This window comes from Ursus americanus, chromosome X, assembly GCF_024610735.1.
Source record: "Ursus americanus isolate L20-20 chromosome X, mUrsAme1.1.p, whole genome shotgun sequence".
NCBI lineage: Eukaryota > Metazoa > Chordata > Mammalia > Carnivora > Ursidae > Ursus > Ursus americanus.
In genome coordinates, this window is record NC_142164.1 from 65,680,211 (window position 1) to 65,704,465 (window position 24,255).

At 37.4% G+C, this 24,255-nt stretch overlaps 1 protein-coding gene across 1 annotated transcript in view; it reads left to right on the top strand.

Moving 5' to 3' along the window:
- TEX11 (testis expressed 11) overlaps window positions 1–24,255 on the top strand; it is a 270,954-nt gene that overhangs the window by 182,406 nt on the left and 64,293 nt on the right. The window contains exons 19-23 of the mRNA XM_087859806.1: window positions 3,439–3,495; window positions 6,618–6,658; window positions 7,844–7,930; window positions 15,062–15,132; window positions 16,788–16,904. Coding sequence (XP_087715932.1) covers window positions 3,439–3,495; window positions 6,618–6,658; window positions 7,844–7,930; window positions 15,062–15,132; window positions 16,788–16,904 — 373 coding nt within the window. The remainder of the gene's footprint in view (window positions 1–3,438; window positions 3,496–6,617; window positions 6,659–7,843; window positions 7,931–15,061; window positions 15,133–16,787; window positions 16,905–24,255) is intronic.

A 24,255-nucleotide genomic window follows, 5' to 3' on the forward strand; every position in this document is an offset into this window, starting at 1 on the left:
GTTTTTCACTTTTTTTTAAAAAGATTCAACATGTAAGTGAGATAATACAGTATTTGTCTTTTTTTGTCTTTTCACTTAGCACAATGCCCTCAAAGTCCATCCATGTTGTCACAAAAGGCAGGATTTCCTTCTTTTATATGGCTAAATAATATTCCTGTGGGGGTGGGGTGCCTGGGTGGCTCAGTCAGTTAAGTGTCTGACTCTTGATTTGGGTTCAGGTTATGATCTCAGGGTCATGAGATCAAATTTCGCATCAGGCTCTGCGCTGGGCATGGAGTGTGCTTGAGATTCTTTCTCTCCCTTTCCCTCTGCCCCCTCCCCCCACTTGTGCTATCACTGTCTCTAAAATAAATAAATTAATTAAAAAAGATTCCTTTGTGTATGTGAACATATCACATTTTCTTTATCCGTTCATCTATCAGTGGACACTTAGGTAGTTTCTGTGTCTTGGCCATCATGAAAAATGCTGCAGTGAACATGAGGGTTCAGATAGCTTTTCAAGATAGTGATTTTCTTTCCTTTGGAACTATACCCAAAAGTGGGATTGCTGGATCATATGGTAGTTTTTTATTTTTATTCCAATTTATTTTAAAGACATTTCCTTCCTTCCTTCTGTCCTTCTTTCTTTCTGTCTGTCCTTATTGCTACTTGATCCTAACCTAAGAATAGAACAGGTGAAAAAGGATCAAGACAAATAAAAATGCTGTGCAGCCTGTTAATTTTCATGCCCTCTGAATCAGATCGGATCGTTTACTCTGTTATTTTGAAACTTGTTTATCGAACTACCCAAGCCTATGTCATCTCCCCATCTACTAATAATTCCTCCCTCTTCACTGCAAGCTAACCTTCTAGCCACATCGATTTCTTTTTTCCAGCTCTGTGCTTTCTTACCCAATGTCCCTTTTGCCTAACAGCTCTTCCTATTTCCACTACCCAAACACCTATTTCCTTATGTCCAAAACATCTTAAAAACTCTATTCTCTTTATTTCAGTAGTTCAATTTTCTACCTCAAATACCTATCACTAAGGTGTTAAATGTAGGAAAGTACTTTAGAAACCAAGGCTTCCAAACTTGGCTGTTTGGTGTTCTTACCTCTCAGAAGGGTATGCGAGTGTGTAACACGTGTCTTGTGATGATGACAGCGTGTTCTGCTTCTACAGTGTGCTTGCTGTATTACAGCGACCTATCAATACTCTTCCGGTTCTCAGTCTCCATTTCAGTCTTTTTAATGATCGTGCCTACTCTTTTATCTCCTTACATGTAAATCCTATCTTTCTACCTCAGGTGGTGAATGATTAAGGAAAATTATAAATCTCTCCAAAGATGTGTTTGTTCCCCCAAAGTTTGAGTTAACTGCTTCTTGGAGCTTTGGTAATGCTTTGTGTCATTTTAATTTCTTTTGGTATGTACCTGTATACAAACACACACGAAAAGACCTTTCTAATTTCAAACTTATGTTTGACTGTTTTTAATTTTTGAGGAACTCCGTACTGTTTTCCAGTGGCCGTACCAATTTATGTTCCCACCAGGAGCGTCGAAGGTTTCCCTCTTTTCCATATCCTTACCAAAACTTATCTGTCTTTTTGATACTGGCCATTCTAACAGGTGTGAGGTGATACCTCATTGTGGTCTTGATTTGCATTTACCTGATGTTTAGTGATGTTCAGCATCTTTTCATGTATTTGTTGACCATGCATGTCTTCTTTGGAAAAATATCTATTCAAGTCCTTTGATCATTTTTAAATCCGATAATTTGGGGTTTTTTTTTTGAGTTGTATATGCTCCTTATTTGTTTTGTATAGTAACCCCTTATCAGATACATGGTTTGCAAATATTTTCTCCTATTCTGTAGGTTGCCTTTTCATTTTGTTTCCTTTGCTGTGCAGAAGCTTTGTGGTTTGATGTAGTCCCACTTGTTCATTTTTGCTTGTGCTTTGGGTGTCATATCCAAAAAGTCATTGTCAAAAAACTTATCCCCTGTGTTTTCTTCTAGGAGGTTTACTGGTTTCAGGTCTTAAGTGTTTAATCCATTTCTAGTTAATTTTTGTGAGTAGTGAAAGATAGTGGCCCAATTTCATTTTTTTGCATGTGAATATCCAGTTTTACCAGCAGCATTTATTGAAAAGACTATCTTTCCCCCCCCATTGAATATTTTCTTGGCTCTCTTCTCAAATATTAGTTAACATGGTATATACATGGTTTATACATGGGTTTATTTCTAGGCTCTCTATTCTGTTCTTTTGGTGTATGTTGCTATTTTTGTGCGAGTAACATGATTACTATAGCTTTGTAGTGTAGTTTGAAACCAGGAAGTGTGATATCTACAGCTTTATTTTTCTTTCTCAAGGTTGCTTTGGCTATTCAGGGTATTTTGTGTTTCCGTATGAATTTTAGGATTTTTTTTCTGTTTCTGTGAAAAATGTCTTTGGAAATTTGATAGGGATGCTTAAAGTTAAAAAAAAAAAGATATCAGGGGCGTCTGGGTGGCTCAGTCATTAAGCATCTGCTTTTGGCTCAGGTCATGATCTCAGGGTCTGAATATCAAGCCCCTCGTTGAGCTCCCTGCTCAGTGGGGTATCTGCTTCTCCCTCTCCTTCTGCCCCTCCCCCTGCTGTGCATGCTCTCTCTCTCTCTCTCAAATAAATAATCTTTTAGAAAAGACATCAGTTGACTTGATTTTTCCCCTTTTTCTCTTTCTATGAAGGAAAATGGTTTATCAAAAGGGAACTTTTACATACAGTAGTGAGATAGAGGGTGAGGTTAGGACATGATAACTCCTCATGATGTGTCTGAGAATATGTCAGTGGCAAAGATCGGAAACCAGAAGGGTTCTATAGTGGTTCTCCTATTGGTCAACTACTCTTGAAAAGAAAGGGAGTCACAGAACAAAGTATCAGAGGAGTCTTGAGTTACTTGCATGCCTTCAGTCAGATAAATATATAAAATCATTCAGGATAGATGGTATTTTAAAAAAGATTTTTAGCATTTAAAACTTTATAACCTACCTTATTTTGTTAATTCATCATTATGCTGTCAGATCCCCTTGAAAGAACAGTCATCCTAGTTTATGTGGAACCTAAAGGCCAGCTCAGGCTCCTTAAGAAAAATATTAAGATTTGTACATCGTACCTGATGTTCTAGTAGGTAATTTGGAGCAATGATATAAACAGTGGAACTATTTAAGAATTTGTCATAAGCAGCACTTTTGTTTTTAAATTGTTTTCTTAAATTACTCTCCCCGAGATACAAAATTTGCATGGTTTTGTTACAACCATTAAATCAATACAAAGATCTATACATAAAATAAAATTAGTCTCCTCCTTACCAACTGTCTTTTCTCACTTTTGCCTCCTGGGATAATCACGATTAATAAATTGGTAAATATTCTTTCACCTGATTTTCCTAAGCATCACTTTTTATATTTCTTTATCATACAGGTGTTTGTTTCGTCTAGTTCTCCCAAGAGTTTCTCAGATGCCAGAATCTGAAAACAAGTAAGTTATTTCAACAGAAATGATATATTTGCCATTAGAATAATTATAGTAACTTTCAGTATAAACCTTATGTTGAGAGATGTCCAGTATAGTAAGATCAGTATAGGCTCTGGGGCCAGTCTTCCTGGGTTTATATCCTGGCTCTGCCACCTATTGGATATGTAACCTGGGTTTTTATTTCCCCATCTGTAAAATGAGAATAGAATTCTACCTACCTTATGGGGTTGCTGTAATGACTCAATGAGTAAAATGTGAAAACACTTAGAAGAGTGCCAAGTACTAAGCCCTCAATAATGTTAGCTATGATTTTACTATGATATTGCATCTGTTTCCGCCTTTCTTAACATGAGACATATATAGTTGTATCTCTTATTTTGCCACAGAAACATTTAACCTAGTTAGCTTGTTGATTGTGAATCTGTATCAGCTCAGCTGGGAGTATTCAAATATCTTTCTGCTCACAATTTCTATGGCATAAGACATCAAGAACTTAACAATTGGCGGAAGAATTAGGTCACCAATTTTTCATTCACGAAATTCACTACCTCCTAATTATTTGAAAGAAAACTCTATTCCAGGTCTTGATTAGGGATAACTTTGAGAGAAGTAATCGCTCATCTCTGTATTGTCTACTTAGATAAAAACTCTGTAATAGTGTATCTCTATTTTGCTTTTGCTTTATGTATAATTTGTGCCTGGAGCAATACATTTTTTCAGCTAAATTCTTTGGGAAATATCTGTGACTGAAATAATGTTGGACTGATGACTTAACTTTTTTCATGGTACAAATTTTACCCAAGCATAAATTTTGCCTCTTCTTTAGAGGCTCTATGAATATATTAGAAGGGAATGCAAACAAACTAAAAAAAAGATACTGAGAAAATTGTAAATTTAAAAAATAACCAAATATTTGATCATATTAAGACGGTAATTTTTAGACATATAATGATAGTGTGGTTATGTTTTTTTAAAAGAATCTTTATCTTTTAGAGACACATTCTAAAATATATATGGATGAAATGATAGGATGTCTAGAATTGGTTTCAAAATAATGGGGAGGGAAAGGAATGGTTAGAGGTATGACTGAAATAAGATTGATAATGAGTTTAATGATTATTGAAGCTGGGCAATGGGTACATGGGGATCCATTTGTCTGTTAACATAGAAACATCTTGGAAATTTTCTACAATAAAAAGATTAAAAATACAATGGTATTGTAATAGCCTTGTATGGTGACTGATGGCAGCTATGCTTGTGGTGAGTGTGGCATAATGTATAGACTTGCCCAATCACTGTGTTGTATACCTGAAACTAGTTTTATGTTATGTGTCAACTCTACTTCAGTTTTCAAAACTTTAAAGTCATTTAAAACCTTTAAAAAGAAAAGAAAAGAAACTCAGAGACTAAACATAGCTGGTAGATTATAAGATCTCTTTGAGGGCTAGGACTGTTTGTATTTATCTTTGTATCTCTGAAACCTAGGACAGTATCTGACACATAATAGCCACTCAGTTTATTTAAATGGCTGAATATCAATCAGTTCTTTACAAGAAGATCTTTACTACTGGTCTTAAAAAGTGCTTCATATTCCATGTAATTGTGACATATAGTCAAACCTTACTCATTAAAACCAATTTGGAAATGGGGAAAGGAAAGGAATCCTGTTTAAATTAATGATAAACTTAAATTACAGAATGGTTTAAAAATAGACCTTTATTGTTTGCAAGTAAATATAGTCATAAAGAACATCTGCTAGCAGTGTTTTCAGATAGCAGTCAGCACCTTATTTAACAAATAGATTATTTAAAAAAAAAAGCCCAATTCAGTAGAAGAGTCAGAGAATTGAGTTCTAGTTTCAGTTATTTCAGTAACTCCGGTTCACCTTAGACGACAACAACAACTTATTTTAACTTCTGTAAGCTTTATTTTTTCCATCTGTTAAATAAAAAAAGCTAGACTGGGTAATTTTTAAAGTTCCTTTCTCTTCTAAAATACCCATGTTTTTCCTTTAGCAGTATCTACCTAAGTATTATAACAACTCACGTGCTAAGATTTTTTTTTAAAGCAGTTTGTCTCTTAAATAGACTATATACGTCCCTTTCCAGGTCCTCATTCTTATTTATACCATTTATTTGCATTAATGGACCCTTACTAGGTTATTTTATAGTCACTGAATTAAATAAGTGAGGAAGTCAACTTTAGATTAGCTGAAATTCAGATCAATAAAGTTTACTTTAAGAAGTTATTCTAAGTAAACCAGACTCTAATATTTATCTCTGAGAAAGCTGCTGCTTTTCCTGAAGCATAGTCTTTATTATGTAATACTAGAGCTCCTCATGATAAGGCCAATCTCAGAGTATACTCTGCTTCCTCTTAACTTCCTTAGTTGAGCTTGCCAGTACTTCCATATTCATTCCTTTGTTCAGTAAAATGACATGTTTTCTTCTGTTAAAATTTATATACCCCTTAAAGAAATTTGACAGAGGGTCAAGAGACCTGTGTAGTAGTCCTGAAATTGTCATTAATTGCATGACATTGGACACATCATCCGCCATTTCCAGATCTGTTTCCTCATCTATAAAATGAAGGGTCTGGACTGGATAAGTGGTTTTTAAAATATATTTCAGAATCCTGGAAATTCTGTGGCACTGCCTCAGGGACTTCCAGGAAGGTGAGGCTCTAGGCCTCTACCCACTACTGGTTCAAACAGAGCAGCTAAACTTACATCTTTTCTTGTATATTAGATTTTCATCAAAGTTTATTTGAAACAAGCATTCTAATTCCCCTCTTCAAAAAAGAAAAAACTTGAAAATCACAAATATCACTGTCTGCTCTCAAATTCAGTGATCCTGTAATATAAAACCTTATAAGCCATTGAAATCCTTTGCTGAGAGTAGGAATAGAAGGGGAAGAGAGAAAAAATGTGAGAGCACTGGGGTGGGGAATGAGGAATAGTATCCTGTAGAGAGGGAAAATAGTGCTGAAATGATAGGTTGGAGCCTTGAACAATAAACTCCACAATTTTGCATTGTCTCTGTGTAGCTCTCTTGGGGTCTCATTTTGTACTTCTCTGTAGTAAAGCTTTGGAACAGTAGGAAAACATTCATTTCCTTATTTTTTAGAAAGAAAGAAATGGATAGACTTTTGACTTGCTTGAATACAGGTAAATATCATTTTGGTTATTTTCAGTCCTTCATCTTGCCTCTGTTTTCTATTAAACTCTCCCAGTACATGACTCAGACAGACTTCATGTTTGAGTTAAGCTTCATGCTTTTATTAATGTTTGCCATAGAAGTCTACTTTGGTTTCTTTATTCACAAGCAGAGAAAAGTTTGTCATCACTAACATTCATCTCCAAATGTGATTTCAGCTCTCTTTTTATTCCAATTTATTTTAAAGACATTTCCTTCCTTCCTTCTGTCCTTCTTTCTTTCTGTCTGTCCTTATTGCTACTTGATCCTAACCTAAGAATAGAACAGGTGAAAAAGGATCAAGACAAATAAAAATGCTGTGCAGCCTGTTAATTTTCATGCCCTCTGAATCAGATCGGATCGTTTACTCTGTTATTTTGAAACTTGTTTATCGAACTACCCAAGCCTATGTCATCTCCCCATCTACTAATAATTCCTCCCTCTTCACTGCAAGCTAACCTTCTAGCCACATCGATTTCTTTTTTCCAGCTCTGTGCTTTCTTACCCAATGTCCCTTTTGCCTAACAGCTCTTCCTATTTCCACTACCCAAACACCTATTTCCTTATGTCCAAAACATCTTAAAAACTCTATTCTCTTTATTTCAGTAGTTCAATTTTCTACCTCAAATACCTATCACTAAGGTGTTAAATGTAGGAAAGTACTTTAGAAACCAAGGCTTCCAAACTTGGCTGTTTGGTGTTCTTACCTCTCAGAAGGGTATGCGAGTGTGTAACACGTGTCTTGTGATGATGACAGCGTGTTCTGCTTCTACAGTGTGCTTGCTGTATTACAGCGACCTATCAATACTCTTCCGGTTCTCAGTCTCCATTTCAGTCTTTTTAATGATTGTGCCTACTCTTTTATCTCCTTACATGTAAATCCTATCTTTCTACCTCAGGTGGTGAATGATTAAGGAAAATTATAAATCTCTCCAAAGATGTGTTTGTTCCCCCAAAGTTTGAGTTAACTGCTTCTTGGAGCTTTGGTAATGCTTTGTGTCATTTTAATTTCTTTTGGTATGTACCTGTATACAAACACACACGAAAAGACCTTTCTAATTTCAAACTTATGTTTGACTGTTTTTCAGGCTGTATTAACAATTTTGCTAGAGCGTAAAGTAAAAGACCTCACTATAAAACCTTTCTGTTCAATGCAGCACTCCTGAAACTCTCTCAGTCTTTCAATGGCGAGGACTCAACTTCAGACTCAAGGGCTAATGAAGCTCATTGGTTTCGAAAAATAGGTAAAAGGATATTCTGTGGCTCTGGGAAACTGGGGGGTGGTAGAATCAGACCTATGTGGATTCAAATTCTGGCTCTTTTTTTAAAAAAGATTTTATTTATTTATTTATTTGAGAGCCAGCGAGCAGGGGGAGGAGGAGAGGGAGAGGGACAAGCAGACTCCCCACTGAGCACGGAGCCCAATGCGGGGCCCGATCTCATGACCCTGAGACCACAACCTGAGCTGAAACCAAGAGTTGGACGCCCAGCCAACTGAGCCACCCAGGTGCCCCAAATTCTGGCTCTTTTATGTGTAGCTATGGGTACAAGGGTAACTTACTTAATCTCAATTTCATTATTTATAAAAGGGGAACAATTATACATACTTCATAGGGCTAGTAAGGGTTTTAAATAAAACCATGTATATACCTGGGTACTCAGTTAATATTAGGTTTCTTTTTCTCTAGAAATGGGTGTAAGAATAAAATGAGGACTTATTACTTGAGGTCCCCAAGGCTATGCTCTTAAATTTGATCTAAAATGCCTAACTTATCTCTAAATTTGATTCATCAAAAATAAACTACCCGTGGGGTGCCTGGCTGGCTCAGTAAGTACAACATGCAACTCTTGATCTCTGAGTCGTGAGTTTGAGCCCCATGTTGGGCATAGAGATTACATAAAAAATTTAAATGAAAAGTGAACTACATGCAACAAAATAGATGAATCTCACAAACATAATGTTGAACAAAAGAAGTCAGACATTGATTCCATTTATATGTGGTAAAAAGAAAAGCAGGCAAACTAATTTATGATATTAGAAGTGAAGATAGTGGTTTCCCTTGAAGGGAGTTGGACTTGAAGAGGGGTGGTTGGGTTGCTTCTGAGTTTCTGGTAACGATCAAGGTCTGTCTTGATCTGGATTGGTTACATCATTTTATTCACTTTGAAAATTCATCAAGCTAACCAATTATAAGTTGTGTAATTTACTTTATTAGGCTTAATTTCAGTAAAAACACTTAAAAATTGTGGAGGCAATTGCTTCTCAGCCTTTTGGCTAAGATCAAGTATAAAAATTGTGGAGGCAGTTATTACAGTGATAAGTAATCAAGAGCAATTAAGCAGCAATGTCACAAAGTGGACTGGTTCTCATGAATCTTTTTCTGCTTTATGGGGTTTACTGGGACTCTAATCTAGGAGAAAATGGAATAAACACAGCAATCTGGCTTCTCAGAAACTTATGCAACTAATTGAAAATAACATGCATTTAAACTATAGAAAGGTTTAATGACTTTGATCTTTTGGAAGTTTGAAAAGTTATTTTCCAATACTTCTTTACTGAATTTTAATTTTAATTTTCCAACATGAAAATTATGCTAAATGTTGCCAAATGGGGCCTTCCAATGTTCTATGGAAGATGTGAATCTTTACAGCAATTTTCTTCAGCCTTTGATTTTAGTGTACCCTGTTCTTTGCTGAACTTTTTTTTCTTTTAAAGTTTTTAATTAAATTCGAGTTAGCTAAGATATAGTGTAATATTAGTTTCAGGTGTAGAATTTAGTGATTCATCACTTATGTACAACAACCAGCATTCATCACAAGTGCTGTCCTTAATACCCATCACCATTTAACCTATCCCCCTGCCCACCTCACCTCCAGTAACCCTCAGTTTGTTCTCTATAGTTGGGAGTCTGTTTCTTGGTTTGCCTGTCTTTTTTCCCCCTATGTTGATCTCAAGTTTTGTTTCTTAAATTCCACATATGAGGGAAATCATATGGTATTTGTCTTTCTCTGACTTATTTCACTTAGCATAATACTCTCTAGCTCCATCCACATCATTGCAAATGGCAAGATTTCATTCTTTTTATGGCTGAGTAATAATCCATTGTGTGTGTATATACATACACACGCCATATCTTTTTTTTTTAAAGATTTTATTTATTTATTTGACAGAGAGAGACAGCCAGCGAGAGAGGGTACACGAGCAGGGGGAGTGGGAGAGGAAGAAGCAGGCTCGTAGCGGAGGAGCCTGATGTGGCGCTCGAACCCATAACGCCGGGATCACGCCCTGAGCCGGAAGGCAGACGCTTAACCACTGTGCCACCCAGGCACCCCGAGTATATCTTTATCCATTCATCAGTTGATGGACATTTGGGCTCTTTACATAATTTGGCTTTTGTAGATAAGGCTGCTATAAACACATCAGGGTGCATGTATCCCTTTGAATCAGTATTTTTGCATTCTTCAGGTAAATACCTGCTAGTGCAATTGCTGGATCGTAGGGCAGGTCTATTTTTAACTTTCTGATGAACCTATATTGGCCTGTAGTACTCTTTTTTAGTAGAGTCTTTGTCTGGTTTTGGAATCAGGGTAATGCTGGCCTTATAGAGTGAGTTTGGAAATTCTCCTTCCTTTTATATTTTTTGGAACAATTTGAAAAGAATAGGTATTAGCTCTTGTTTAAATATTTGGTAGAATTTTCCTATGAAGCCATCTGGCCCAGGACTTGTGCTTGTTGGGAAATTTTTGATTACTGATGCAGTTTCTTTACTGGTTATCAGTCTGTTCAAATTTTCTATTTCTTCCTGTTTCAGTTGTAGTAATTAGTATGCTTCTAGGAATTAATCCATGTTTTTCTATGTTGTCCAGTTTGTTGGCATATAATTTCTCATAAGATTCTCTTAAAATTGTTTGTATTTCTGTGGTGTTGGTTGTTATTTGTCCTCTCATTTGTGATTTTCTTTATTTGGGTCCTTTCTCTTTTCTTTTTGATAAGTCTAGCTAGGGGTTTATCAATTTTATTATTTTTTTCCCAAGAACCAGTACCTGGTTTCACTGATCTGTCCTTTCTTTTGAAGATTTATTTATTTATTTGAGAGAGAATGCAGAGAGGAGGGGGAGAGGGAGAGAGAGAATCATAGAATGATGAAAGGCTTGATCTCAGGACCCTGAGATCATGACCTGAGCCAAAACCAAAAGTTGGAGGCCCAAATGACTGTGCCACCCAGATGCCCCTTCATTTATCTGTTCTACTGGGATTTTTAGGTTCCTTATAATTTATTTCTGCTCTAATCTTTATTATTTCCCTTCTTCTGATGGCTTTAAGCTTCATTTGTTGTTCTTTCTCTAGGTAGTGTAAGTTTAAGGTTAGGTTGTTTATCTGAGATTTTTCTTCTCGAGGTAGGCCTATGTTGCTATATACTTCCCTCTGAGGACTGCTTTTGCTGCATCCCAAAGGTTTTAGACCGTTGTGTTTTCATTTTCATTTGTTTCCATGTATTGTTTTTATTTCTTCTTTGATTACCTGGTTGACTCATTCATTCTTTAGTAGCATGTTGTTTATCCTCCATGTATTTGTGGCCTTTCCTCATTTTTTCTTGTGGTTCACTTCAAGTTTCATAGTGTTGTAGTCAGAAAATATTCATGTTATGATCTCAATTTTTTTGTACTTGTTGAGACCTGATTTGACCTAGTATGTGATCTCTTCTGGAGAATGTCCCGTGTGCACTCAAAAAAAAATGTGTATTCTGCTGCTTTAGGATGAAGTGTTCTGAATATGTCTGTTAAGTCCATCTGATCTAGTGTATCATTCAAAGCCATTGTTTCCTTGTTGATTTTCTGCTTAGATGGTGTGTCCACTGCTGTAAGTGGGGTATTAAAGTCTCCTACTATTATTGTATTATTACCAATGAGTTCCTTTATATTTGTTAGTAATTGTTTTATATACTTGGTTGCCCCCATGTTGGGTGTATCAATATTTACAATTGTTAGATTTTCTTGCTGGGTTGTCTCCTTTATTATTATATAGTGCCCTTCTTTGTTGTTATAGTCTTTGTTTTAAAGTCCAGTTTGTCTGAGATAAATATTGCTATTCCATTTTTTAAAAATATCCCTTGTATGATAGATGTTTCTCCATCCCCTCACTTTCAATTTGCAGGTGTCTTTAGGTCTAAAATGAGTCTCTTGTAGGCAGCATATAGATGGGACTTGTTTTCTTATCCATCCTGAACACCCTATATCTTTTGATTGGAGCGTTTAGTCCATTTACATTCGAAGTAATTATTGATAGATACATATTTAGTGCCATTTTTTCCTTGTTTTGTCATTGTTACTGGAGATTTTCCTTGTTCCTTTCTAGCCTTTGTCATTTTTTTTTATCTTTCTTTCACACTCAAAGGGTGCCCTTTAATATTACTTGCAGGGCTGGTTTAGTGGTCACAAACTCCTTTAGTTTTTGTTTGTCTGGGAAACTTTTTATCTCTCCTTCTATTCTGAATGATAGCCTTGCTGGATACAGTGTTCTTGGCTGCAGATTTTTCCCATTCTGCATGTTGAATATATTATGGCACTCCCTTCTGGCTTGCCAAGCTTCTGTGGAGAGATTTGGAGCTAACCTTATGGGTCTTCCCTTGTAAGTTAAGAACTTCTTTTGTCTTGCTGTTTTTAGAATTTTTTTCTTTATCACCATATTTTACAGATTTAATTACAATATGTCTTGGTGTTGTTTGCTTTTGTTGATGTTGATGGAAGTTCTCTGTGTCTCCTGGATTTGTATGTCTGTTTCTTTCCCCAAATTAGGGAGGTTCTCAATTACTATTTCCCCAAATAAACATTCTGCTCCCTTTTCCCTCTTTTCTTCTTCTGGGACTCTTATGATATGAATGGTATTACGTTTGATGGAATCACTGAGTTCCCTAAGTCTGTTCTCGTGATCCATAGCTACTCTTTCTGACTTTTGTGCAGCTTCATTATGTTCTATTATTCTATCTTCATTATCACTTATTTGTTCCTTTGCTTCTTCCCTCCTTGCGGTCATTACATTCAGTTGGTTTTGAATCTTAGTTATTGCATTTTTCATTTCTAATTGTTTTTTAACTCTTTTATCTCTGTGATAAGGGTCTCCCTGAAGCCTTCCATACTCTTCTCAAGCCCATTGTGTATACTTATGATTGTTGCTTTAAATTCTCCATCAGGCATGTAACTTATATCTGTCTTGATTACATCTCTGGCCATGACCTTTTCTTGTTCTTTCTTTTGAGATGAATTCTTCCATCTTGGCATTTTGTCTATGTCTCTGCCTTCTGTGTGTGCCTGTTACATTTCCTGCTCCTGAGAGTAATGGCTCTATGAAGAAGAGGTCACATAGTGTTCAGGGTCTGGGCACTTCAGGGAGTGTCTCTTCTGTGTGCTGCGTGCACTCTGCTGGTATGTTTTGGCTGCTTTATTCCTTAGGTCATTTGTCTGCAGAGACATTCCTTGCCTGCAGTGGGCAGTGTTTGGACCTTAGCCAGAGTGTAGGGAGTTTTAAATAGGCAGGCTCTGATCTGCTTGGTTTTTTTTTTTTTTTTTTTTAAGATTTTATTTATTTATTCGACAGAGATAGAGACAGCCAACAGAGAGAGGGAACACAAGCAGGGGGAGTGGGAGAGGAAGAAGCAGGCTCCCAGCAGAGCAGAGAGCCTGATGTGGGGCTCGATCCCAGAATGCCGGGATCACGCCCTGAGCCAAAGGCAGATGCTTAACGACTGAGCCACCCAGGCACCCCTGATCTGCTTGTTAAATGAGACCTGATGCTACTTCCAATAGAACTGAAGAAACCTTGCAAAACTTTTTGGTCGGTAGTTGAGGTTCATGCAGAGGTTTCTGCTGACCTTCTGGGGAAGGGGCCTGCTGCACTGGGACTGAGGCACACATGCCAGAGTAGGGCAGTACCAGCAGAGTGCAGTGGGGCAAGACCTAGTGTTAGCAGATTAGGAAGCCAGTTTTGATGCTGTTCTATTTACTGAAGTTCATTTATGCTGAGGGGCAGGGGAGGGAAATGGCACCAGCCAGCTCCATTTTCCCTGGAGTGCAGTCTCCATGCTTGCTGTTCTGAGGGAATCACTCCAAGAAGAGCGAATAATTTCCCTTTGTACATACCAGGCATTTTTCTGATTGCTCTTTTCATACTGTCTGTCTCCAGGTTGCTTGCCTGCCTGAAGCAGTGCAGTGCACTTCAGGCTCTATCCTAGCCAAATCTGCTGACTATTAAAACTCCAAACTTTAGCGACCTGGTGTGGCAGGGACTGCTCTTGTCTTCTGGGGGAGGGTCTTGCTGTGCTGGGGCTCATGCAGGTTTGACCCAGAAGGGCAGCTGCTCCAGAGTGCAGAGATGTGGGATTTGGAGCAGAGCAGGCCAAACAGCCAGCATTCTGGTTAGCCGCCCTCAGCAGGTATCTCTGTGCCTATGCTGAGGGGCAAGGGGAAGGAAATGGCGCCGCTGGCTCGCTCTTTTGTCCCTGGAGAGGCAGCTCTTAGAATGACACCTCTCACAGATGTGCTCCAAGAAGAGTGAACAGTCTCTCCCTGTGCGCCAAAGGCAATCTTCAGATCACCCTGTCTGCCCCCGGGGTTTCTTGCCTGCTTTCTCTCCAGGAGTAGAGCAGTGCCCTCATGGCTCTATCCCAGCCATGCCCATGGACCTCTAAAACTCCAGTCTTTGAGCCCCGCTGGTGGCAAAAACTCACAGAAATCAGCCCCTCTCATTTTCCCAGCCAGTGGCCTTGGGGAAGTTTTCTCCTTGTGCCTATCCCTGTGTGCTCCACCATCTCTCCCCTTTCTCCACAACCAGGGCCCCCTGCCTTCCACAGCACCCATGATCCATTTCTCCATAAAACCACATCTCTGCACTTCCTGCCTTCCTCACTGTGGACTCTTCTCTCCCTCTGGTTGTGCAGTTTGTTTTGCCCGTGCTCAGGTCTATTTCTTGGGTATTCAGAATCATTTGATAGTTATTTAGCTGTGCTCAAGCTGCCATCTTAGCTCCCCACCTCTTTGCTGAATTTTAACATACTTTTATGAATTCCAGTGGTAAGCTCCTTGGTGATCCTTATTTTTTAGATGGATTTATTCCAATTAAGAATGTATTATATATCCCCAGTTTTTATAAAAAAAAAAATCAGCACTACCTCTGTTAGTTATTGGCAAGATTTGTAGGTTGGAAGTGATAAAAGTCTCTAAATTTACCTGGAAAAAATTCTCTAAAAATCTAAAGTTAGCTTTTTAAACCTGAGAAACCCCTCATTGGTATATTAATATTAAAAATGCAGGTAATGAAGATTTTAATGGTATAGATTAAACAGATTTTCATAATTATATTATTTCATATTAACTTTCAGCTTGGAACTTGGCTGTGCAATGTGGCAAAGACCCAGTGACAATGAGAGAGTTTTTCATTCTTTCTTATAAGGTAAGGCTCTTCTAGTAAGTATCTCACGAATGGACCACAACAAAGATATGAACCATTGTGGCTATTTTCAAGGACCAAATATAAAGTGGTATTGGCTTTTAATCTAGAAACTTTTAGAATACATGACTAAACAGGAATGACCTAGGAGCATATGTCCCCTGTAGGAGACAATGTACAAATATGAGGCAGTTCTCCCCATACCACAATATTACAAACAACCATCAGGAAACCTAAAGTTTTGGGGCACCTGGGTGGCTCAGTCGTTAAGCGTCTGCCTTCGGCTCAGGGCGTGATCCCAGGGTCCTGGGATCTAGCCCCACATCAGGCTCCTCTGTTGGGAGCCTGCTTCTTCCTCTCCCACTCCCCCTGCTTCTGTTCCCTCTCTCGCTGGCTGTCTCTCTCTCTCTCTATCTCTGTCAAATAAATAAATAAAATCTTAAAAAAAAAGGAAACCTTAAGTTTTACCATAAGAGACTTATTTCTTTGCTTTTGGAGGAATTCAGTCTCCCAGAGTCCTGTATGAAAATATAACTCTCTTTAGGAGAGGAATTGTCAACTAATAAAACATTAGGAAGGGTTATAAATCTATAGGAGTATAGAATGGGTATCTGGAGAAATGAGAAGGTGAAAAAGAATGCTAAGAATCTTGGGCCTACTTTATGATTTTTCCTAGAGCAGGTTCTGTGTATAAGGATTTGTAAGCTTATTTTGCAATTATAAGCATTTTTAAATAGTCATTAGTCTCCAAGGTAGAGATTAAATTCCAGAAAGGAAGCAATATTGATGAGAGAATAAAAGGAAAGGGGCTAAGAATGTCTGTCTTACACATTCAGGAGTACACTGTCTGATATGTTGAGATAGAGTAAATGTTAAGAGTTTTAGAACTGGAAAGAACTATAGAGATAATCTAGCATAACTCCCTCATTTTATATACTAGTAACCTGAGACCTAACGAGATAGGGTGTTTTGAAATGCTGTTAATTCAGTGGCAGTGATGGTTATGATCACTGAACATTTGAGGAGATTAAGAAATAGTCTTTGAAAGTTTAGGTATAATTGCCATTTAAATTAGGTGAAATATGTTAGTTTTAGTTTGAACATTTGTGATAGCACTAGTAGGGTTCTGTGTAAGAATCCCAAGTGGCCTAGAGGTTTATTGTAGTATAAAGCTGGGAGTTTTTTCTAAAGTTAGAGGACAAGGTTTAATGATGAGGTTATGCCTAATAATGCCTGTCAAGATTTGACATTGTCTCTTTCAACCATGACAATATATGTGCTAATTTCAGCTCTATTCAATACAAAGGGGAAATCTATTTGCCAGGAGAAAAATCACTTAGAAATTACAACATAAAGTGAGAAATAAATCACTAGATAGAAATACAGGGCCGAACGACAGTACCTATCACTGGGAAGATAGGAAAATTGCAAAGAAATGAAGCTTTTAATCTCTAGAAAGGTCCTTAAAGACAATGGAAAGTAATATAAAATTAAAACCGTTAATCAGTGTTATAGTCTATATCGTTTTTTAGGTGAGATGTGTTTTTCCAGCTGAATTTTTTCATTCAGACAGGATGTTGCTGATTTTCATTCTGATTGTTTCTGTTCACCTGGCAGAATTCTCAGTATTCATTGATGTTCTGGTTATTTCTTATCAGCTGTCCCAGTTTTGTCCTTCTGATCAAGTAATTCTGATTGCACAGAAAACATGTTTACTTATGGCAGCTGCAGTTGATCTAGAGCAAGGAAGAAAAGCTTCAACAGCGTTTGAACAGGTAATGTGCAAACTTCAAAGAAAACACAAGAAAGAGTTTAGTGTGCTATTTGGTGTGTTTGCCTTCCCTGATGCAGTTCTTTCTGATTTCTCTTTAAAGAACCCTTTCATCCTTTCCAGGGGCATCTTGATTTCAAAGGTTTGTAATGGTTCATTCCTTCCTAAGGAAAGGTCACATTTGGCTTAGCCTCTTCTTTTAAAAAGATTGAATATCTCTTCTTTTAAAATGCCTCTTCCCATGGACCACTCTTTCCGAATCTGTTTTTAGATATTCTTCATCATCTCCCTGCAATCATACGTGGCCCATAAGAAACAGTTTTCTCTATTTTTGTTTCCTTTTACACATTCTCTAAGGAAGAATTCATCTACCTCCACAGCTTCGATAGTCATCTGATTATTTACTTGGATTGTTTTTCTTCAGTCTAATTGCATTTGCTTTTGACCCACACCCTTAAATATTTTATCAGTAACTCAGTTTTAACAACAAAAAGACAGAATTCCTACATTTGCCAGAATTCCACTCTTAGCTTTGTAAACCTTACCCCTTTTAGAAGATGCCAGCATCAACATCTCAGTCTCCCATAGACCAGAATATTGGTTTGTCTTCAGTTTTTTACCATCTTTCTTCCAAGCTAAGAAAATTGTCTCCAAGTTGGACCACTAGCGTTTTTGGTATGATTTTAAAATCTAGATCTCTCTGCTTTTTCTCTCTTACTAGACAAAGAAAACTTCCCAATTTCCCATACTTGTAGCTTTTCTTTCCAAATGGTATAAAATCCTTCTTGCTGTTTATTTTCTTCCTCTGTTAATTGCTTCTTTCATATGATTCTTCAGATCTGGAACAAACTGTCACCAGATCTCTGCCAACATATTTCCCTTCCTTTCTGTTCCATGTTGACTTGAACTCAAAAAACATTTGAGTATTAAGTACTCTGCTAGGTACTGGAGATAAAGAAGACAAAATCCTTAACCTTGAGGAGTAAAGGGACCTTTTTCTAGAAACCTTTCCATTTAAAAAGAATATGAGAAAAGAATCTATGTGCCCCAGAGCAAAACCAAAAACAATCATTTTGCTTCTTAAAAAGCAGGGGTAAATGCAATTTTATTCTCAGTAGGGCTTTTTGCTTTACTTAAAAAGAGTAATAACATTTAGTTTTTGCATAGTGCTTTTAACCTTTTAAAAGTTTTTCCCTTGGGGGCACCTGGGTGACTCAGTCCATTGAGCATCCAACACTTGATTTCAGCTCAGGCCTTGATCTCAGAGTTGTGATATTGAGCCCTACCCCACATTGGGCTCCGTGCTCAGCAGGGGCGGGGCGGGGGGGGGGCTCTGCCTGAGATTCTCTCCCACTCCTTCTCCTTGTCCCTCTGCTCTTCCCCCAACTTGTACACACACTGTCTCTCTAAAATAAAGAAACAAATCTTTTTTTAAAACAAAATTTCCCTTAAATTGGTAGTCCTGACTTTATTAAATTTTGTATATCAATGAATAGAGATCAAATTGATGTGAGGGAAATTTCACAAACTCTTAAGTACAGCCCTTAATTGTTTTGTTTGTTTCCAGCAACTGTTCTTTTTTTGTGTGTTCTTTCTCTTGCAAATGTTAATGGTTTCTAAGAACTCTAACCTATTAACCCTGCTATAATCTTCTTTGCTTTTGAAAGAATATCTATTTAGGTAATTGAAGATGCATTTCTGCCTTTCACCGTCTAAGTCTTCTGGTCCCTGTAAATTAGACCATGGTGTTCTGTCTAAGGAAGACTTGTTGAATTCTGTTCTGTTTATCTGCTCCTTGTTCTCTAAATGCTCATCAATTTGAGTATTTCCAAATAAGTAGATGATGAAGGAATATAGATGGAACGTATAGTTTTATCAGCATTGTCTCTACTCTCCTGAATGAGCTGGGGGGGAAGTGAGGGATGCTTAAAAAAATATAGCAGTTGTGATATACCATTGTATATATATACCACATCTTATCCAAGTGCCGGTGGACACTTGAGTTGCTTCTATATCAGGGTATATGCTGCAATAAACATAAGGATGCATATATCGTTTTGAATTAGTGTTTCTGTTTTCTTTGGTAAATACCCAGTAGTAGAATTACTGGATCATATGGTATTTATTTAATTTTTTTCAACTCCTTACACGTGTGAACAAGCTTATTTATTTCAGGTGAAAATGAAATCTGTACTTAAGTTCAACCAAAAAGTGAGGACATATTGAAGCATACTATAACTAATGCATGTTGTGTAAGAATCTTACATTGATATGTTTTCAATTTTCCCTTCCATCTTTTGTACTGTTGTTGCTATCTGTACATTTTACTTTTACATATGTTATATAAACTCTCAGTATCATTGTTCTTATTTTTGATTAGGCCATCAATTTATTTTAAGAGCTATTAAGTAGAAGTAAAATGTTCTTTTTATTTATATACATTTTAAGGGCTTCCTTGAATCTTCATTTCTTTGTTGAGATCCAAATTACTGTTTGATATCCTATTTCTTTGGCCTCAAGAATTTTAACATTTTTTTGTAGTGTTGATCTATTGAATTTCCCCAATCTTTTTCTGAAAAAGCATTTTTCCTTTATTTTTCAGACATAGTTTTGCTGTGTGTAGAATTTAGAGCCATCAGTTCTTTTTAATTTTAGCACTTGAAAGATGTCACTCCGCTGTTGTTGGGCTTGCACAATTGCCGAGGAGTCTGTTAGCCTCATCTTTGTTCTATATACAGATATCTTATTTTTTCCCATTGACTGTCTATAAGATTTTCTGTTTTATCTTTGTTTTGTACCAGTTTGAATATAGTATATCTAGGTTAAATTTTTAAAAAAAAAAATCCTTGCCATTCTCTGAGGGTTTTACAACTATGGTTTGATGTGTTTCATTAATTTTGAAAAATTATCTACCACTATCTCTTCAAACATTTTTTCTGTCCCATTTATCTCTCTTTTCCTCCTAGTATTCAAATTACATATATAATAGACTATATGATAGTGTCCCACAGGTCTTGTGTGTTGTGTTGTTTCTTTCCTTCTCATTTTTTTCAATGTAAATATTATATATTTAATATGCAAATATTAAAAAACATAGTGCTGCACAAGCAAGGCGCCAGGGGCGCCTGAGTGGCTTAGTCATTAAGTGTCTGCCTTTGGCTCAGGGCGTGATCCCGGCATTCTGGGATTGAGACCCACATCAGGCTCCTACGCTGGGGGCCTGCTTCTTCCTCTCCCACTCCCCCTGCCTGTGTTCCCTCTCTCGCTGGCTGTCTCTCTCTCTCTGTCAAATAAATAAATAAAATCTTAAAAAAAAAAGCAAGGCGCCAAATAAGAAATCAAACAGCAAATCTAAAATATGTCTCAGAACAAATAAAGAAGAAAACACAATATTCCAAAACCTATAGGATACAGCAAAAGTGGATTTTAGAGAGAAATTTATGCTATAAATGCTTGTATTAAGAAAAATGTTCAAATAAACAACTTAATATTGTACCACAAGTAACTAGAAAAAGAAGAAACTTAGCTGAAGTTTAGGAGAGGAAGGACATAACAAAGAAAAATCAGAAATTAATAAAATGGAGACCAGAATAAATAATAACATAACATTGAAAGTATTGACCAGGTTTTCCAAAAACATAAACAAAATTGGCAATGCTTTAACTACATTAAGAAAAAAAAGAGAGAAGACTCAAAAACCAAAATGAGAAATGGAAGAGACAACAGAAATAAATAGTGTGGTAACAGATTACTATAAACAATTATATACTAACAAATCAGATAACTTAGAAAAATAAAATCAGATCATTCCTAAAAACACACAAATTACCAAGATTGAATCATGAATCTTGAATCGAAGAAACAGGAAATCTTAGACCAGTAACAAGAGTGAATGTTGAATTAAAAATAAAAAATCTCACAACACAGAAAAGCCCAAGACTACATGGTTTCCTTGGTGAAACTCTACCAAATATTAAAAAAATAATTAATGACAATCTTTATCAAAATTTTACAAATAATGGAAGAGAGGGAACACATTCAAAATCATTCTGTGAGGCCAGTATTACTTTGATACCAAAGTAGGGTAAAAACAATACAAGAACAAAAAAGTCCAGTTTGTACAATATAAGTGTTACTACTCTGGCTTTCTTTTGACATCCATTTGCATGATAAATGTTTCTCCACCCTCTCACTTTCAATCTGCAGGTGTCTTCAGGTCTAAAATGAGTCTCTTATTGGCAGTATATAAATGGGTCTTGTTTTTTAATCCATTCGGACACACTGTGTCTTTTGATTAGAGCATTTAGCCCATTCATATTCAAAGTAATTCTTGAGAGAGATGTATTTAGTGCTGTTTTATAATTTGTTTTGTCATCGCTCCTGGAAATTTTCTCTGATTCTTTCTTGTCATTGTCACCTGTAGTCTGTCCTTTGCACTGAAAGGTCCACTTTAATATTTCTTACAGGGCTGATTTAAGTGGTCACAAACTACTTTAGTTATTGTTTGTCTGGGAAACTCTGTCTCCTATTCTGAATGATAGCCTTGCTGGATGCAGTATTCTTGGCTGCGGATGTTTCCCATTCAGCATGTTGAATATACCATGACACTTTGTTCTGGCTTGCCAAGTTTCTGTTGAGAAATCTCTAGCTAGCCTTATGGGTTTTCCCTTTTAAATTAAGGGCTTCTTTTGTCTTGCTGCTTTTAAGATCACTATATTTTTCCAGTTTAATTACAGTATGTCTTGGTGTTGGTCTGCTTTTGTTGATTTTGATGGGAACCCTCTGTGCCTTCTGGATCTCAATGTCTCTTTCCTTCCCCAGATTAGGGAAGTTTTCTGCTATTATTTCTTGAAATAAATTTTCTGCCCACTTTTCTCTTTCCTCTGGGACTCCTATATATGAATGTTACTACACTTATGGAGTCACTGAGTTCACTAAGTCTATTCTCATGTTGCGTAATTCTTCTTCATCTCTTTTATTTGGCTTCATTATTTTCCATTATTTTTATTTATTTATTTATTTGTTTGTTTGTTTTTATTTTCTCAAGCCCAGTGAGTATCCTTATGATTATTGCTTTAAATTCCCTATCGGGGCATCTAGGTGGCTCAGTCAGTTAAGCAACTGACTCTTGATTTCGGCTCAGGTCATGATCTCTGGGTCGTGAGATTGAGTCTCGTGTCAGGCTCTGTGCTTAGCCGGGAGTCTGCCTGAGATTCTCTTTCTCCCTCTCCCTCTGCCTCGCCCACCCCACTGTCTTTCTCTCTCTCTCCCTCTCTGTAAAATGAATGAATGAATGAATAAATAAATAAATAATTTATCAGGAATTTTACTTATATCTGTTTCACTTAGATCTATGACCATGGCCTTATCTTGTTCTTTCATTTGGGTAAATTCCTACATCTTGGAATTTTGTCTAAGTCTCTGCTTTCTTCTCTGTGTTAGAAGAGCCAGTTATGTCTCCTGCTCCTGAAAGTAATGTCCTTATGAATAAGAGCTTATGTCATGCCTGCTCTGTCCTTCAGGCCAGTCATCTGCAGAGGATCTCCTTGCCTGTTGTGGGCAGTGTTTGGTCCCTGGCCTGCATGTGGCAAGTTTTAACTAGGTGTGCTGCAGTTTGCTTGTGAAATGAGGCCTGACACCCAACTCCACCAGGACAGAGGCCCTGCAGAACTCTCTTGGTTGGGAGACCTGGTATGGGCAGGGGTTTGTGCTGGTCTTCTGGGGGAGGGGCTCGCCATGCTGGGACTGAGGTAGGCTTGACTGAGAAGGGCAGCCAGAGCACAGGGGCATGGGGTTTTGTGTAAGCAAGTGAGGCAGCCAGTGTCTGTGCTGAGCTGCTTCCCTCAGGTGGTTCTGTGTTTATGCTGAGGAACTGGGGGAGGAAATGGCACCAGCCACCTCTTTTCTTCTCCAAGAGGCCTGAAGGAATAATCTCCCACTGTGTGCCCCAGACATTCTTCAGATCTCTGTTTCCATGCTGTCTTACCCCAGGTTGTTTGCCTGCCTTATTTCCAGGAGCAGCACAGTGCCCTCAAGTTTCTATCCCAGCTACCCCTGTAGACCTTTAAAACTCCAGGCTATAAGCCCCGCTGGTTGTAAGAACTCCCAAAATTCAGCTCCTCTCATTTTCCAAGCCAGTGGCTTTTGGGGAAATGTTCTCCTTGTCCATTCCCCTATATGCTCCTCTGTCTCTGTGTCTGTCTCTGTCTCTCTCTCTCGCCCTTCTCCATGACCACAGTTCCCTTTCTTCCACAGTACTTGTGGTCTGTTTCTCCCTTAAACCACGTCTCCACACCTCCTACCTTCTTTGATATGGCCCCTTCTGTCCCTTTAGTTGTGGAGTTTGTTCTGTCAGTCTTCAGGTTGATTTCTGGGGTATTTAGGATGATTTGATAGTTATCTAGTTGTGTTCATGGGACGAGATGAACCTAGTGTCTTCCACTCTGCTGCCACCATCTTCCTCTCCCACTCCTTCTGTATTTAATTTTTTGAGCAATAAAAAAAGAATGAGATCTGATGATTTGTGACAATATGGATGGACCTAGAGTGTATTATCCTAAGTGAAATAAGTCAGAGAAAGGAAATATAAACCATATGATCTGTTATATGTGGAATCTAAAAAGGAAAACAAAAAAAAAGAAAAAATGGAAAAAAACAAACAAGCAAACAGACTCTTAAATACGGAGAACAAACTGGTGATTGTCAGAGAGGAAGCGGATAGGGTGATGGGCGAAATAGGAAAAGTGGATTAGGAGATACAAACTTCCAGTTATAAAATAAATAATTTGTGGATATGAAAAGTACAGCATAGGGAATATAGTCAATAACATTTTAATAACATTATATGGTGACTATACTTACTGTGGTGAGCATTGAGTAATGTATAGAATTGGCCAATGAACATGTTGTGCAAATGAAACTAATATAACATTGTATGTCAGTTATACTTCGATAAAAAATATACAACAGGGTGCCTGGGTGGCTCTGTCGATTAGGCATCTGACTCTTGATCTCAGCTTAGGTCATGATCTCAGGGTTAGGGGAGCTCTGCACTCAGTGGGGAGTCTGAGGTTTTTCTTCCTCTGCCCTTCCCCCTGCTTGCACGTGCTCTCTCTCTCTCTGTCTCTCTAAAATATATGAACAAATCTTAGGAAAAAATATCCAGCCATTATAATTTGTCGAGGAACTACATCTCATTCCTAAAATGGGTTGGATAAACTGCTGACTAGCCAAATCAGGCTGATGGCCTGTTTTTCTACAGCCTGAGTGTTAAGAATTTTTTTTACATTTGTAAAAGGTTGTAAAGGAAAATATGTGAAAGATAGTTTCTGTGCCTGGCCAAGCCTAAAGCATTT